Source organism: Amaranthus tricolor, chromosome 17, assembly GCF_026212465.1.
Source record: "Amaranthus tricolor cultivar Red isolate AtriRed21 chromosome 17, ASM2621246v1, whole genome shotgun sequence".
NCBI classification, from domain to species: Eukaryota; Viridiplantae; Streptophyta; class Magnoliopsida; order Caryophyllales; family Amaranthaceae; genus Amaranthus; species Amaranthus tricolor.
In genome coordinates this window covers 18,541,428-18,554,568 of record NC_080063.1, presented here as the reverse complement: position 1 = coordinate 18,554,568, position 13,141 = coordinate 18,541,428, and the positions used below count along the sequence as shown (strand labels likewise).

The following is a 13,141-nucleotide window of genomic DNA, read 5'->3' as shown; positions in this document are numbered from 1 at the left end:
TTACTTTTAGATTAACTAATAAACTAAAAATTAAAGTGAACAAGAAAAACTAATTAAAACCACACTTACCAAATACACCTTCATATACATTTCATATATATATATATATATATAAAAGACCAAATGATCCAAAATTGACCTATTCTTGATGAATTGGTCAATAATAAGACCAGACGAAGAATGCTAACTATCCCGCCGTCAAGAGTCAGGACTCAGGACTCTTCTATATATACGTTCTTAAACCATGATCAAAATCCATAACTTGCTTAATTACATTTAAAGTTCATCAAACAGAAAAATAAAAATAAAAAGGAAAAAATTCTGATAATATCATAATACCATTAGCTATTAATTAGAGAGATGACAACAGCAACAGGAATACTTGAAGTATTAGTGGTTTCAGCTAATGGTCTTTCCAATGCTGATTTTTTAAGTATGTGCTATCTTTTCCTCTTCTATGCTTTTTTTGAATTTTTATTTTAGAGTATAATGGACTAAATAATTTGCATTTATCGTTTATGTGAGGCTATAGACGATGTTCGCAGTTAAGGATGAATTGAAAATAATACTTTTGATTGATATTAAAACTTACAACATATAAGAATAAGTTAGGTTGCCTAGATATAAATATTCGACCTTTTAACCATATGCATGCCTATGCGCGAGACAGTAAGTATTGGAGTAACAGCTATTTAAGGATTAATGGAAAATAACATTTAATTTTTATGTGATATCACTATAAAAAGAATCAATTATAACAAAATATTTTTGATACTTTATCAAATATCACCAATATTAGAGTATTATCCTTAATATTTCTGTTTGAAGCAGGTAAAATAGATCCCTATGTAGTCGTTCAATACAAAGGTCAAGAGCGAAAAACCCATATTGCAAGAGGTTTGTACCATTTTTCACTTATTCTTATAATTTCATTCTTATTATATATATATATATATATATATATATATATATATATATATATATATATATATATATATATATATATATATATATATATATATATATATATATATATATATATATATATATATATATATATATATATATATATATATATATATATATATATATATATATATATATATATATATATATATATATATATATATATATATATATATATATATATATATATATATATATATATACACAAAATTGATGATGGTATAATATAATTATATTACAGAAATTTCTAATCGATCACATGTAAATTATTATAAAAAGACAAAATATATACTAATAAAGTAAACAAAACAAAAAAAAATAAATTGAAATCCTAAAAGTTCTACCCTATTAAATTCTTCTACATAAATGTGATTTGACAATATTATAAATCGCCGTTATTTATTTACTAGCTCATTATATTGTAATACAGGGCAAGGTAATAATCCAGAATGGAACCAAAAAATGAAATTCAGGGCAGAGTACCCAGGTTCAGGGACTGACTACAACATTACTCTTAAGCTCATGGACCATGACACTTTCTCGAAAGATGATTTCCTTGGCCGAACTACGTAAGTTTTGTTCATGTATTGTTTTTTTTATTACAAAAAATAGTTACTTGCATTCGAGTGCACCTAAGATAATTATTTAATAGAAACGGATTCAGATCAAAATTTTTAATAGGGCCTAATAGTCTAATGAAACTTACTAATATTAGTTTTAAATTTTTTTAAAAAAAATTACAACAAAAAAATTAATTTTTTTTATTGAAAGTGGTAATTATGAACTAAAAAACAATTTTGGTAGGTAAATATAATGTGCATTCATATGCAAGATACTCAATATGTTTTTGGCTAAGTGAAATTTGTACTATGTTTTAGGATTCATGTGGGTGATCTACTTGCTATGGGAGTAGAGAAAGGTTCTTATGACCTTCATCCTTCAAAATTCAGAGTGATTGGGCATGATAAAAAATACTCCGGTGACATCAAAGTTGGAGTCAAATTCACTAAGGTATACTATATTTTCACTAATTTTTATCCTAATATTTTGTTGTATACATAGTTTTGTAAATTGTGATAGCAAATTGCGAATCCATTGTCAATAAAAAGACTAGAGGTATTTATTTCGCCACAAATGTTTTGGATCTGTTCAAAAGCAAGTCTTGTGTTCATATTTATTTTACATAATTTTGAATTTACTTTGAAGTCAGTCAAAACCTAGTTCAATTACAAATACGAGTAAATATCAAATTGTCAATCCTATTTTAAACATCTCTTAACAAGACAAATGAACTATAACATGACAAATTTTAGTAAAAAACAGTCATTGTCGTACTAAAATTATTATTTTGTGTCTGTTATTTATTTATATTCGTATCCACATTTTTTTTTCATTCTTTTGATATCATTCTACATTAAAATTTTTTTGTCTTATTCAATAAATAATCAAGTGCTCCTTAATATTTATTTATGTTAAAATAGCAAACTCAAAGGATATGAGATTAACCTCCATGAATTATGAATATCATTATTTTTTCTAAGCATAAATGTACTTTCATGAAAACTTTATGTAAATGAAATGTTAAAATGCTTAATAATTGAAAACTAAAAATTGGTTTCTCAAATTGGGTTTTGTAGACATCAAATAACCTTGATGAAGAAGAGCACTTTGGAGGATGGAAAGAGGTAGCTATGGTGCTTGAATAGCTTCCCTTAATTGGTAGTCATTCTTCAATTGTATATAATATATATAGGCTTTTTTGCATCTAACTTGGTGGTTAAGCCTATAATATAAAACATTTTCTTATTGTTGGATACCAAGGTTGTTTCTAGAATATGGATCATATTGGATCAAGATTTTATTATTCAATCTCTAGGGATTAATTCATTCATTAGAATTTTTTTTTATATACTTTTAAGTGTAGCGATTCAATTCAATTGATATTACGGTTCCATACTAATGTTATGTTTTTTGATACTTTTGTAATATTGTTCTATATTAAGTTTAGAGATTCAATTCGATTGATGTTATAATGAATTAAAATTACAGCGATATAATTGTTTTTAAGATTGTACAAAAGTATTTTATTTATCTATGTAATGAAAAAAAGTTGTTATTCGCCCTATTTCACTTATAAAACTAAGAGACGAGAGTTATAAGCAAAACACAAGGATAAAACTGACCGGCTACAAATTGTATTTTGAGTTGAACATAAACTAAGAACTTACTAAATAAATAGAGAATAAACAACTATTATAATAGTGATATATCTAAATAAATAGAGAATAAAAATTATATTATATAATTTTTAGTATAATTTAATCATCTCTAATCAATATTAACCGTGTATGAAAAGAGATGTTCACAAATCACTAGGCCTTGGGCTAAATGGACTTGCATTTTTTTAGTATTCTTAGTGTTGTTTGTTTGTAGTTAAATTCTAAAGAAATTTTAGATTTCTACGAATTTATTAATAAGATTAGTAAAGATGATACTAAAAGTTGGTAATATTGTGAGAAGAAAATACATTAACGACTCCTTCGATCCACTTATATCAATCTCATAGGAATTAAAAGAGTATTTTTATGACCTATGGGATTTAAATAAGTAACTCTCATTTATTTTCTAAGTGTCACTTATTGTTAATATAAATAAAAAATTAATCCAAAATTCTATAAATATTATCTTGTAAACATAAGAATAAAAGGGATTATTTTAAAACAAATAAATTAAATTAAACTAAACATATTAAATTTTACTGAACCGAACTTTCATTATAGAACAAGTAATAATTATAGGCTTACAGACTTACAACTATTCAAATTTGTCCGATAAATCAAAAGCGAGCAAGCAATATGATACAATTCAACCTGAAACACCCTATATATAGATTAAATTAAATTGGTAAGATTTAACATACGTACAAATTTTCAAATTGACTCGATCTAAAGTATCATAACTCATCCAAACTCTTGGGATTTAGAAATTAGACATCAAATATACCAAATAAACTCAATTTAATTTAATTATACTATAATAATAACAATGAATGTGCTGCCGTCTTAGCTCAGTGGTAGAGCGCGTGGCTTTTAACCACGTGGTCGTGGGTTCGATCCCCACAGACGGCGTATTTTAACTTTTTTATCTAGCAATATTGAAGTTTTTCATATTTTCAAATTACTCCTATATATTAATCGGTATAATGAATAATTGAATTGTTTTAAAACATTTTAGTCAAAGTTTTTAAAATCATAATATTATTTTTCTAATGAATAGTCAAAGAATTGACAAATAGAAATAATATATCAAAGTAATTAAAGTCAGAAGAATATCCATATAAAAAACACAAATTCTAGTAATTTATTCATAGAATGTCACTATCACTAATTTACAGCTTTCATAATCCATGCTTTGTCATCCCACTTTAGGCAGACGCAATAATGTAGTCGTTGATAAAAATGGAGCTAGCAGACCTAAACAAAATAGTAAGTTCAACGCCTGCACACGATTGACCAAATAAAATATGTACTACAATAATTATTTAACTTAAAATTGAGTTTTATCTTAGTTAGAGTAATAGTATTTTTTGTTTGTATAATAATAATAATATTGTATTATTAATCAAAATAAGTCAATAACTTCTTAATTAGTTAGAGGCTTAGAGCAATGCCGTCTTGATATTACTTGCAGGCCAAATGCTAGCCTATGCACTTGCATCAATAATTCAAACCTAACCGGCAAATGCAAAAACTTACTAATTAGTACAAAATCCGTGAATTTAACATATTATAAGTAGAAAATCATTGGATGGTGATTGAAAGGCTTATCTATAATCACGATAAAAGTTTGATTCTTATTATCTATAAGAAATATAAATTACCCTTTCTATCTAATGTTTTGGATATACATCCGAAATCTTTACCAACTTATAATATTCCATAATATTGGTATCTTACGATTCATGTAAGCTTCGAGTTGAAGGTTTTACTAATTGTGAGTTTGTGACCTTATTTCTTTGATAAAAATGTAATATGTCGTTTCCAACCCTTTTCAAATTCTGATCATTTGATCAAAACTTCTATGAGCGGTTATGCTGAAATTAAAAATGACGATAATAAGTAATCTTGTAAGCCAGGGTCAAAAAAAACAATAAATAAAAAAGTAAACATATAGTATTGAATAAAAATGAATATATTAAGTTGACAAACTCACATTCCCAACATCCTGACAATCACTACTCACTAGTACCATTACCATTTACCACCTGTATTATAAAGAGATTCAAAGTATTAGTATAGAAGCTTACACTCATTTTCAGCAAAGAAAAAACAATCATGTTCATGCGCTTCACGTCCTTCACCTCCCATATGCATAAAATTAAATGAACACAGATGACTTCATGTGATTTCTACTCTTTTATCTAATAAACCTTAACTTCACCATTCTCTACTTTCTCCCACTATTACCTCACTACCTTCTCCCACCGCAACTCATTCTATTCCTACCCTTTTTGTCCTTCCTATCTTCTCTTTAAAACTCGTCGAGCATTGAGGGAAAAGCTGGTATGTGTGCTGGTGTTTACGAGAGTTATGAAATTCGAAGATTTTCTTATGACATCCAATGAGAAGAATAGACGCAGGATTGCTCTCGAGGAGGAGGTATTTGATAAATTTGTTCATAGGTTTATATAAAATAAGACCCGCATAAGAAGAGAGTTGACAGCACATAAACCTAATGAGATTCCATCTTAAAACCAATCGATATTAGGAGTAGTAGTCCATCAAGTATATATACTGGTCAACCTCTTTCTAATTCTTCGATATGAGATCATACATGGGTTATTTTCCAACAGTATTATTGTTGGAATATGATTATTTTTGTAAATTTTGATTTTTAAGAGGTTAATATATGGTCTGAATTTTGTGTTTCAACAGGTGGAGGAGCTGCAGGAAAGGCTAGATGGGGAGTTACAGATGAATGGTGTACTGCGAAATGCATTGAAAGGACCTCTTCTTTCTTGTCCTTGCCTTTCTTCATTGCTTCCGTTGGAGGTAAATTATCACTCCTAGTACAAGATGTTATAAGAACAATTATGCTAAAAGGTCCTAATAACAACAATATGGATTCTGTCAAGTAACCAACTCAGCCAAAAGCTTAAGCTCATCGTTAAGGCCCCATGATATGTTATATACTTTAACAGATTCGTCTACATGAATGAAGCAAAACAAATACTAAGAAATTGTCATCAACAAAGATTATGCCTCATACTAGGCTATAATTCTCTATTGCTTTCTTACTTTCCCTAGATAATAGACCATAAGTCTATTTTATGTCATCCAAAATGAGAATCACATTAGTAATTTAAACTATTAATCTTCAAGTCACTTAATAAAGTATATATTTAACGCAGAACGTGGATACGAGTCATACAAGAAGGTCTGCATACTGCAAGACACGGATTTATGTTACAAAAAATCCAAACTTAGTTTACTAAATACATGCTTGTGATGCAGGTGCAGGTGCTTCTAGCAGAATTAGCAATGGTAGAGAGAGAAATTACGTGGTTAGAACAAAAGGTAGAGAAACTAAAGAAGAACCTTCATAAAGAGTCGAAGCTGAACAAAGATTTCCAGTTGGGTCAGCCAAGAAAGTATGTCGAGATGAAATTACCCTACAAACAGCAAAACCAAAGAGAATGTAAAGATTTAGAATTGATTAAGGTAAAACGAAGACATAACAGGAGAAAAAGTTTAGAAGAGGGAAGGTTATCTTTCAGCTCTGTTGCAGACATGCAAACTTATTCTTTTGCAGCATCCAAAGGTTAGTAAACCTGTCATCTCTAAAAACCTGAGTTCCACCTTATGTTGTGTTTGGGAATTATGTTTCATTTTAAAATCTAAAATTGGCTTAATGTAGTGTGGCAAATAAAAAAAATGCAAAATGATGGTAATTGAATAATTACATCGTGTTCACTTACATTTTCAAGTACCATGTATGAAAGCAGAAGAAACTGCCAAGAGATACCTGAGAATTACAAGAAATAAGCCAGACCATAGCCAAGATGATGAAGTCGGCAACGAGGAACCAAATAGGCTCTCCGAAGAACTGCTCAAATGCTTGATAAGCATATTTAAAAAGCTGAACCGGACATCAACAGAAAGTGAGCAAGTAAATGCTGCTAATAAGCATACTATAAACTGCATCAGCTCCAAAAGCTTTTCACCCAAAAACACATTCAGCTGTAAAGCAAGATCGATTATCACTAATGATGACGGAACTTCACAAGTTTCTGATAGCTCAGAAATTAATTTTGGCCCCTACAAGAACTTCATTCAGATCACGAGAAATTCGCTGAAGACAGCTCAACTTACGGAATCATTTCCTGCAACTAGAAAACTCAGGTACTCCGTAAGTTAGTATGTTCCTCAGTCAACAAGCATTAACAATGTAATTCTATTGAAAAGATGAGCTGAAAATATTATGGAAACCCTGTCAGGGTTTTGTTGCAAAAATTATGTTCCGTGGACTTGTCATTCTTGAGCAACAAGGAAAAGCTAGCCTTCTGGATTAATATCTACAATGCCTCCATAATGCATGTACTGTAACTCTGTAAGATATCTTCAAACACGACAAATGCAATCAAGAACAAAAACTGAGGCACTAACCCTCTTCTTTTGTGTTTTGGAACCAGGCTTACTTACAATATGGGCTGCCAAATTCACAGGAAGGGATGCTGACACTTCTGAACAAGGTGAGTAGTGATGTTGCAGATTTTCATAATTGGCAAGCTTTAGAAACATGATAAAATTAAACTAGAACAGGAAAACAAAGTACAGAAACTTAAATCCGTAAGAATCGGAAAAACTAAAAGCTCACTTTTGAACCAGGCTGCACTAAATGTTGGCGGAATAGTGCTGAATGCTCTTGCAATTGAGCATTACCTTCTCCGGCATCCAAGCGATCCAAAATATGTAAGTCTTCACAAAATCTCCCTATTTCTATATCCATAAGTCGTAAAAGAAAGAAGAAACCAAAAATCTCTCAAGGTTCCATCATAATTAAGGTTAATCTAATTCAATGCATGAGGACAAGTAAAAAAAAAACATTCACCTTAATTTACTCCATTGACTACACTCTGAAAATCTGAATCGGTGTAATGGAACATAGTTCACTAGCTAATTCGCCTTTTGAATTCGCAATCTGCACAAATGGATCAAATAGAAAAGTTTGTCAACAATTCACTTTTTTTGATTCACGGTTGAAAAATAGCGGATCATGTGACACTAATATGCATCTAACAAACAACATGAAGTTAAGTTGTGCTTATGGATTACAGTATTCAGAACCTGCATCATCAGCTAACTCATCTATTTCATCATATAGAATCTCACAGATGAAAAAGAAATGTTACTACGTCGTGCTTATGGACTGCGGTATCCAGAACCCAACATAACCTTTGCACTTTGCCGAGGCAATTGGTCTTCACCAGCAGTTAGTATAATCTACTTGACTTTACAAACTTTAATAGCCTGGTGTTACTATGAATCTCGTGCTAAGCAATAAGTAATCCCTTTTTGCAGTTGTGGATTTATACTCCAGAAGAAGTGGTTAATCAACTAGGTAGAGCAAAAGTGGAATACTTGGAAGCTTCCATACAGGTGACAAGCAAGAGAAAGGTTCTAGTGCCTAAACTCCTACAATGGCACATGCAAGATTTTGCAGATGACATTGAATCACTAATAGAGTGGATCTATAGCCAGTTAACTCCAAATGGGATACTTAAAAGAGCATTAATGGAGTGTCTATATGAAGATAGAAAAGTTCCGACAGGAAAGATGATAGAAATTGTGCCATACCAATATGAATTCCAATACTTGCTACCATATTAGAGAAATACTAAGCACGATAAAGCTACTCGTAGATCTGATCCAGAGGCACAATAACAACAATACTGCAGTAGAAATAATGAAGCACTTGGATTACAAACTTCCATGAAGCTGATAATCATAAAAGAATGGATTCATCATAACTTCCCCTGTTGATCCTCACAGTAGTCAAAATGCAAATTGTTTTTATGTAACTTGCTAACAAATTGTTCTAGAAGTCCTAGTAGTATCTAGAAAGCACCAGTAAAAAGGGTGAATATATTCTAATGTGGACTCATGCACTGTCATAGTATGTACATATCAAATACATTAAACAGGTGTACACACTCTTGTCTCAAATGACGCTGCTAAGCACAAAATGAGCAAAAGAAAATAAGTAAGGACATAATACACATTCAGATGAATTAAGGAGTTTGGAATAGGTAGCTTTAGCCTTTAGTCATAAATATTTCAAAGTCCCTTGACAATAAATCAGTCCCTTGACAATAAGTCAATATCGAAGTTACAACCTTGAGATATTAACAATTCTTATTCTTCCATTTTAACCCCTATTCTTCCACTTTGTTGCTTCATGAACAGAGAATCCTCATCTTTGGTATTATCTCATCATCCCTTTAGAGCGAACAGCTAATCTAACTGACTAGAATTATAAATTTATGATTTTTCACTACAAATTAACCATCAATGTAAGAGGGTCAGCTATGAAGCCATAAGCGACATTGAGGTTTTACAAAGCCATAAGCCATAAGCTGCTGATATGTTAATAGTTTGCAATAGAAAAGAGAAGGTTAGGAAAAGAGAGAAGAATTGTAGAAGAACAGAATAAAATAGAAGATAGAGATACTGTTGTATTAACTTAAGAGCAAAAACATAGGTTGTGTACTTCGAGTTTGATAGAAAATACTGGTACCTAAGAATGAGTAAGCAACCACAATTGTGACTGAATCTTATTCCAAATCCAAAACATGTAATAGTTCAATATGCTCATATATCAGATAGAGTATATAGCACCTGCCGGGGACAAAACCCTCAACTAAATCCTTTGTTTTAGTTGGTTTATTAACATGATTTGAAGCCAACATGACAGCAAAGGTTTATAGATTTGAATCGAATTCACCTGTATAAGGAGAACATGTGTTGCATCTCCAATTCTAGCCAGAAGAGCTCATAGCATATCCTGAGCTGGTTCCTTAACAATATCATCAAACACAACAACGTAGAACAGAACTTATATTGCAATTCAAAACCTAAGCATGGGAATTGAACATAATGATATGCATTTATGCTAATTCTTCTTCTGGTTCTAAATTAATTACTTCATCCAAATTCAAACATGACGAGAAGTCGAGAATGATCATCATGTCAGCGGATTATTCTCCTCTACCGTTACATTAAGCATACTTCGAAGAACACTAATCATCAAACAAAACTAAAAATCAACCGATGAAACACAAAAATCATACAATAGCATCAAAATTAAGCAATGAAATTCTTCATCAATGAAGCACCTGAGGGAAGAAATTAGAGCGAGAAGATGACTGAGAGTTGCGCATTTTCAGAACCAAATTTTCTTTCGAGAAGATGAGCGATATTGATATCTTCAGAACCGTCGTAAAGATGAACACAGAACACCGGTTTCAATACGATCCACAGTTGTTGATCTTTTGCTGAAAAATTCATCTGTTACGCCGAACTGTGGGAATATTTCTCTTTGATTGGGATTTTTCAGTGACTTTTAGGGTTCTTGACGTTTGGTAATGATTTTCCGATAATTGAAATTGAAAATGTGGAAGAAAGCTGAGAGAATTGGCGGGGAATGATGAAAGACGATGTTACCGTATCGCACAGACTCACATGGCCATGGACCGTGTGTCATTGTAGGCCGTGTGTAGTTTGCACGGTCTTTGTCGTGCCTGAGTCTGGCACGAGCCTTATGATGCTTTGGCAAGTAAACATTAGACCCTTGGCAGGCTACCAGTTTACGTGTCGTGCAACCATGCCCGGCCATATTGCGCTGAGTCTGTGTTGGGCCTACTAGCTTCGCCTAGATGGCCAGATGAGTTATTTTTCAATGTGTTTGTGTCTCATGTTGGGTTAAGCCAAAACAAATGCTAAGTGATGTGCTCAAGACTTATGAGTATTTAGAGTTCGGAATAGAGATTCTGATATGAATGATGTGACTTGAGTGCACAATTGATGTGTGCATTTACGTGTAACTCTTGGAATGGAATCCAATAAGTGTATTAATGTGGGTATATTAAGTTTAGTCTTAATGTTTATGGTTTGTGATGGTGATTAATGTATGAAATAATGAGGTAATGAAGAGTGAGTTAATCATGGGAGTTATGAGACTTAATGAAGAAGTGCTAAGGTTTAATTCAAGATGCTCTACTACGCAAAGTCGAGCAAAACTGTCAGAAACTCTCTAAAGTGTCACTCGACTGAGCAAGCTTCAAGGTGGGTCGAGCGAGCAGACAGAATGCAACCAGAAACTTCCTGTAGCCCGCTCGACCGAACGAGCGACGTCTCTGATGCTCCTAGGATGCTGTTTTTGACTCTTCAAGTACTTAGGGCTGTTTTATTATCATTTATTCATTGCTTTAATGTACTTAATGTTATTTTGTGTGATTTCTCCTATAAACAGAGAGCTCTCATACAAACATCAAAAAATCAAAAAAAAAAACACAATCTCTAAGCCAAACACATAACCTTTTGTTTTATTTTTTACTCAATTGCAATAGTTTATAAGAGTGTTTTTATATTCCATTGATATAATATAACCAAGAAACTACATACGACGGAAGACGTAGCTATTATTGGATGAACCTTCTTAAATCTCTGTGTCCTTTTCACAAGTTTTACATTATCAAACATTTGTTAGTTCATTGATATTATTATCGTTCATCAAAATTTTTAACATCGTATCGATTTTGGCATTAATTTCATATTCAAATGTCCCTTTTTAGTTGAAAGGATTAGAAAAATAGGAATAATAGAGAATATATAAATAAATAAGGAAAAACTTTCTTTCATAAGACCACATACTCGACTTGCGTCTTTGATTTTACTTTACTTTTATGTGGATCGTTTCTTTAATTTTGTTACATAGCGTAAGAGATATGATTATTTATTATATAAAATGAATAAATAAGCCTCACAAAAGAAGTCGCAGTGTGACATAATCACTGCTCAAAAAGTCAAAATTGCCCCCTATAGTACACACGAACTCTTGACAATCAACTATAGGGATACACGATAGCCACCTAAATGGTATGGTGTAAAGAGGTAGACTGAGAAACAAGGGGGTTGAGGTTGGATGTGGACGTGGGAAGGGCTTATGCGTGGATGAAGGGTCACAAGGTTGGGTTTTTGTGGTTTGAAAGGAAGGAGTGTGGTTGTTAGAAATATTGCAGGAGGGTCACGACGAGATGGTGGTTGATGTTAACACTCAAGGTGGTTTTAAGGGTGGGAGGAGGTCGCTTAGGGAGGTGAAGGGAGGAGCGGTGTTTGGGATGGAAGATAGGGTGGTGGTGGCTGGAGAAGGAGGTCAATAAAGACTAGGGAGAGGAGGAGGGGGAAATGTGATAAGGTTACGATTTTTACCTTTACAAAAAAAATTAATTCAACCCTTCTATCTGTAGTGATTTTTTAGTATAATTTAAATTTTTAAAAATATTAGTAATTTCAAACCAGAAAATATAGATTATGTAGTTATTTAAAATAATTAGGAGAGTGTTGAATAATTTATTCCTTTGCTTTGAAGTTTGTTACTAATAATTTGACATAAACATAAAAAAGTACTTTTATTTAAGTTATGAGAATAAAAAATTATCTATTTATTATGTGTATAACATTTTAAAAGAAAAAAATATGTCCATAATTTTTTTTTAAAAATAACAAGATCATTTTCATATAAAATACTTCCTCCGTTTCATTATACTTGTTACATTTGACTTTTTACGCAATCTAATGTATTATTTTGTTCATTTATAAGTTGAATTATACACATTTAAAAATTATTAAAAGTTAATATTATGAAAGTATACAATTAGACGATTTAAATAAGATCTCACTTAACTATATTTTTATATACATATTAACCGTAATATATAAAATAAACTTAAATAATAAAAATGTACATAATCAAAATGCAACAAGTATATCAGCAACGGAGTAAGTACTATTACAAAGCAGCAAATTAGATACGACTAATTGAAATTAAGTTAACTAATAAAAAAATCATAATTGTAGTAAACGACAGCAATACTGTAGTAAACGACAAGGTAAGA

General features: G+C 31.3%; 2 protein-coding genes, 1 long non-coding RNA gene and 1 other non-coding gene across 6 annotated transcripts; 3 read left to right on the top strand and 1 right to left on the bottom strand.

The window, feature by feature from the left end:
* Positions 1 to 244: 244 nt before the first annotated feature.
* LOC130803598 (16 kDa phloem protein 1) lies at positions 245 to 3,124 on the top strand. 2 transcript variants are annotated; one of them, XM_057667776.1, is made up of 5 exons: positions 245 to 433; positions 829 to 897; positions 1,397 to 1,535; positions 1,845 to 1,977; positions 2,604 to 3,124. In XM_057667776.1, the coding sequence occupies exons 1-5, from the start codon at positions 361 to 363 to the stop codon at positions 2,670 to 2,672; spliced, it is 483 nt and encodes a 160-aa protein (XP_057523759.1). In that variant the 5' UTR covers positions 245 to 360; the 3' UTR covers positions 2,673 to 3,124. The 2 variants fall into 2 exon arrangements, with proteins under 2 accessions (XP_057523759.1, XP_057523760.1); XM_057667777.1 differs by having other exon boundaries at positions 832 to 897; positions 2,604 to 3,111.
* An 898-nt stretch (positions 3,125 to 4,022) lies between these two features.
* Positions 4,023 to 4,094, top strand: TRNAK-UUU (transfer RNA lysine (anticodon UUU)). Its single transcript has one exon. It is a non-coding gene; the product is annotated as a tRNA-Lys (tRNA).
* A 197-nt stretch (positions 4,095 to 4,291) lies between these two features.
* Positions 4,292 to 6,698, bottom strand: LOC130803597 (uncharacterized). Of its 2 annotated transcripts, none has more exons than XR_009039934.1 (3): positions 6,564 to 6,698; positions 5,179 to 5,230; positions 4,292 to 4,439 (listed from the first exon to the last, which is right to left on the bottom strand). It is a non-coding gene; the product is annotated as an uncharacterized LOC130803597 (long non-coding RNA). The 2 variants fall into 2 exon arrangements; XR_009039933.1 differs by lacking the exon at positions 4,292 to 4,439 and adding an exon at positions 4,922 to 5,059.
* On the top strand, positions 5,053 to 10,947 carry LOC130803595 (uncharacterized). Its single transcript, XM_057667775.1, has 9 exons — positions 5,053 to 5,624; positions 5,901 to 6,017; positions 6,480 to 6,786; positions 6,971 to 7,367; positions 7,463 to 7,562; positions 7,658 to 7,717; positions 7,854 to 7,937; positions 8,350 to 8,457; positions 8,547 to 10,947. The coding sequence occupies exons 1-9, from the start codon at positions 5,556 to 5,558 to the stop codon at positions 8,853 to 8,855; spliced, it is 1,551 nt and encodes a 516-aa protein (XP_057523758.1). The 5' UTR covers positions 5,053 to 5,555; the 3' UTR covers positions 8,856 to 10,947.
* Positions 10,948 to 13,141: the final 2,194 nt, after the last annotated feature.

Coding starts and splice junctions, on each gene's coding strand:
- LOC130803595 (XM_057667775.1), top strand. CDS start 5,556: ATGAAATTCGAAGATTTTCTTATGACATCCAATGAGAAGAATAGACGC. Junction 7,368..7,462: donor CCTGCAACTAGAAAACTCAG/GTACTCCGTAAG, acceptor AAACCCTGTCAG/GGTTTTGTTGCAAAAATTAT. Junction 7,718..7,853: donor TGCTGACACTTCTGAACAAG/GTGAGTAGTGAT, acceptor CTTTTGAACCAG/GCTGCACTAAATGTTGGCGG.
- LOC130803598 (XM_057667776.1), top strand. CDS start 361: ATGACAACAGCAACAGGAATACTTGAAGTATTAGTGGTTTCAGCTAAT. Junction 898..1,396: donor AAAAACCCATATTGCAAGAG/GTTTGTACCATT, acceptor ATTGTAATACAG/GGCAAGGTAATAATCCAGAA. Junction 1,978..2,603: donor TTGGAGTCAAATTCACTAAG/GTATACTATATT, acceptor TGGGTTTTGTAG/ACATCAAATAACCTTGATGA.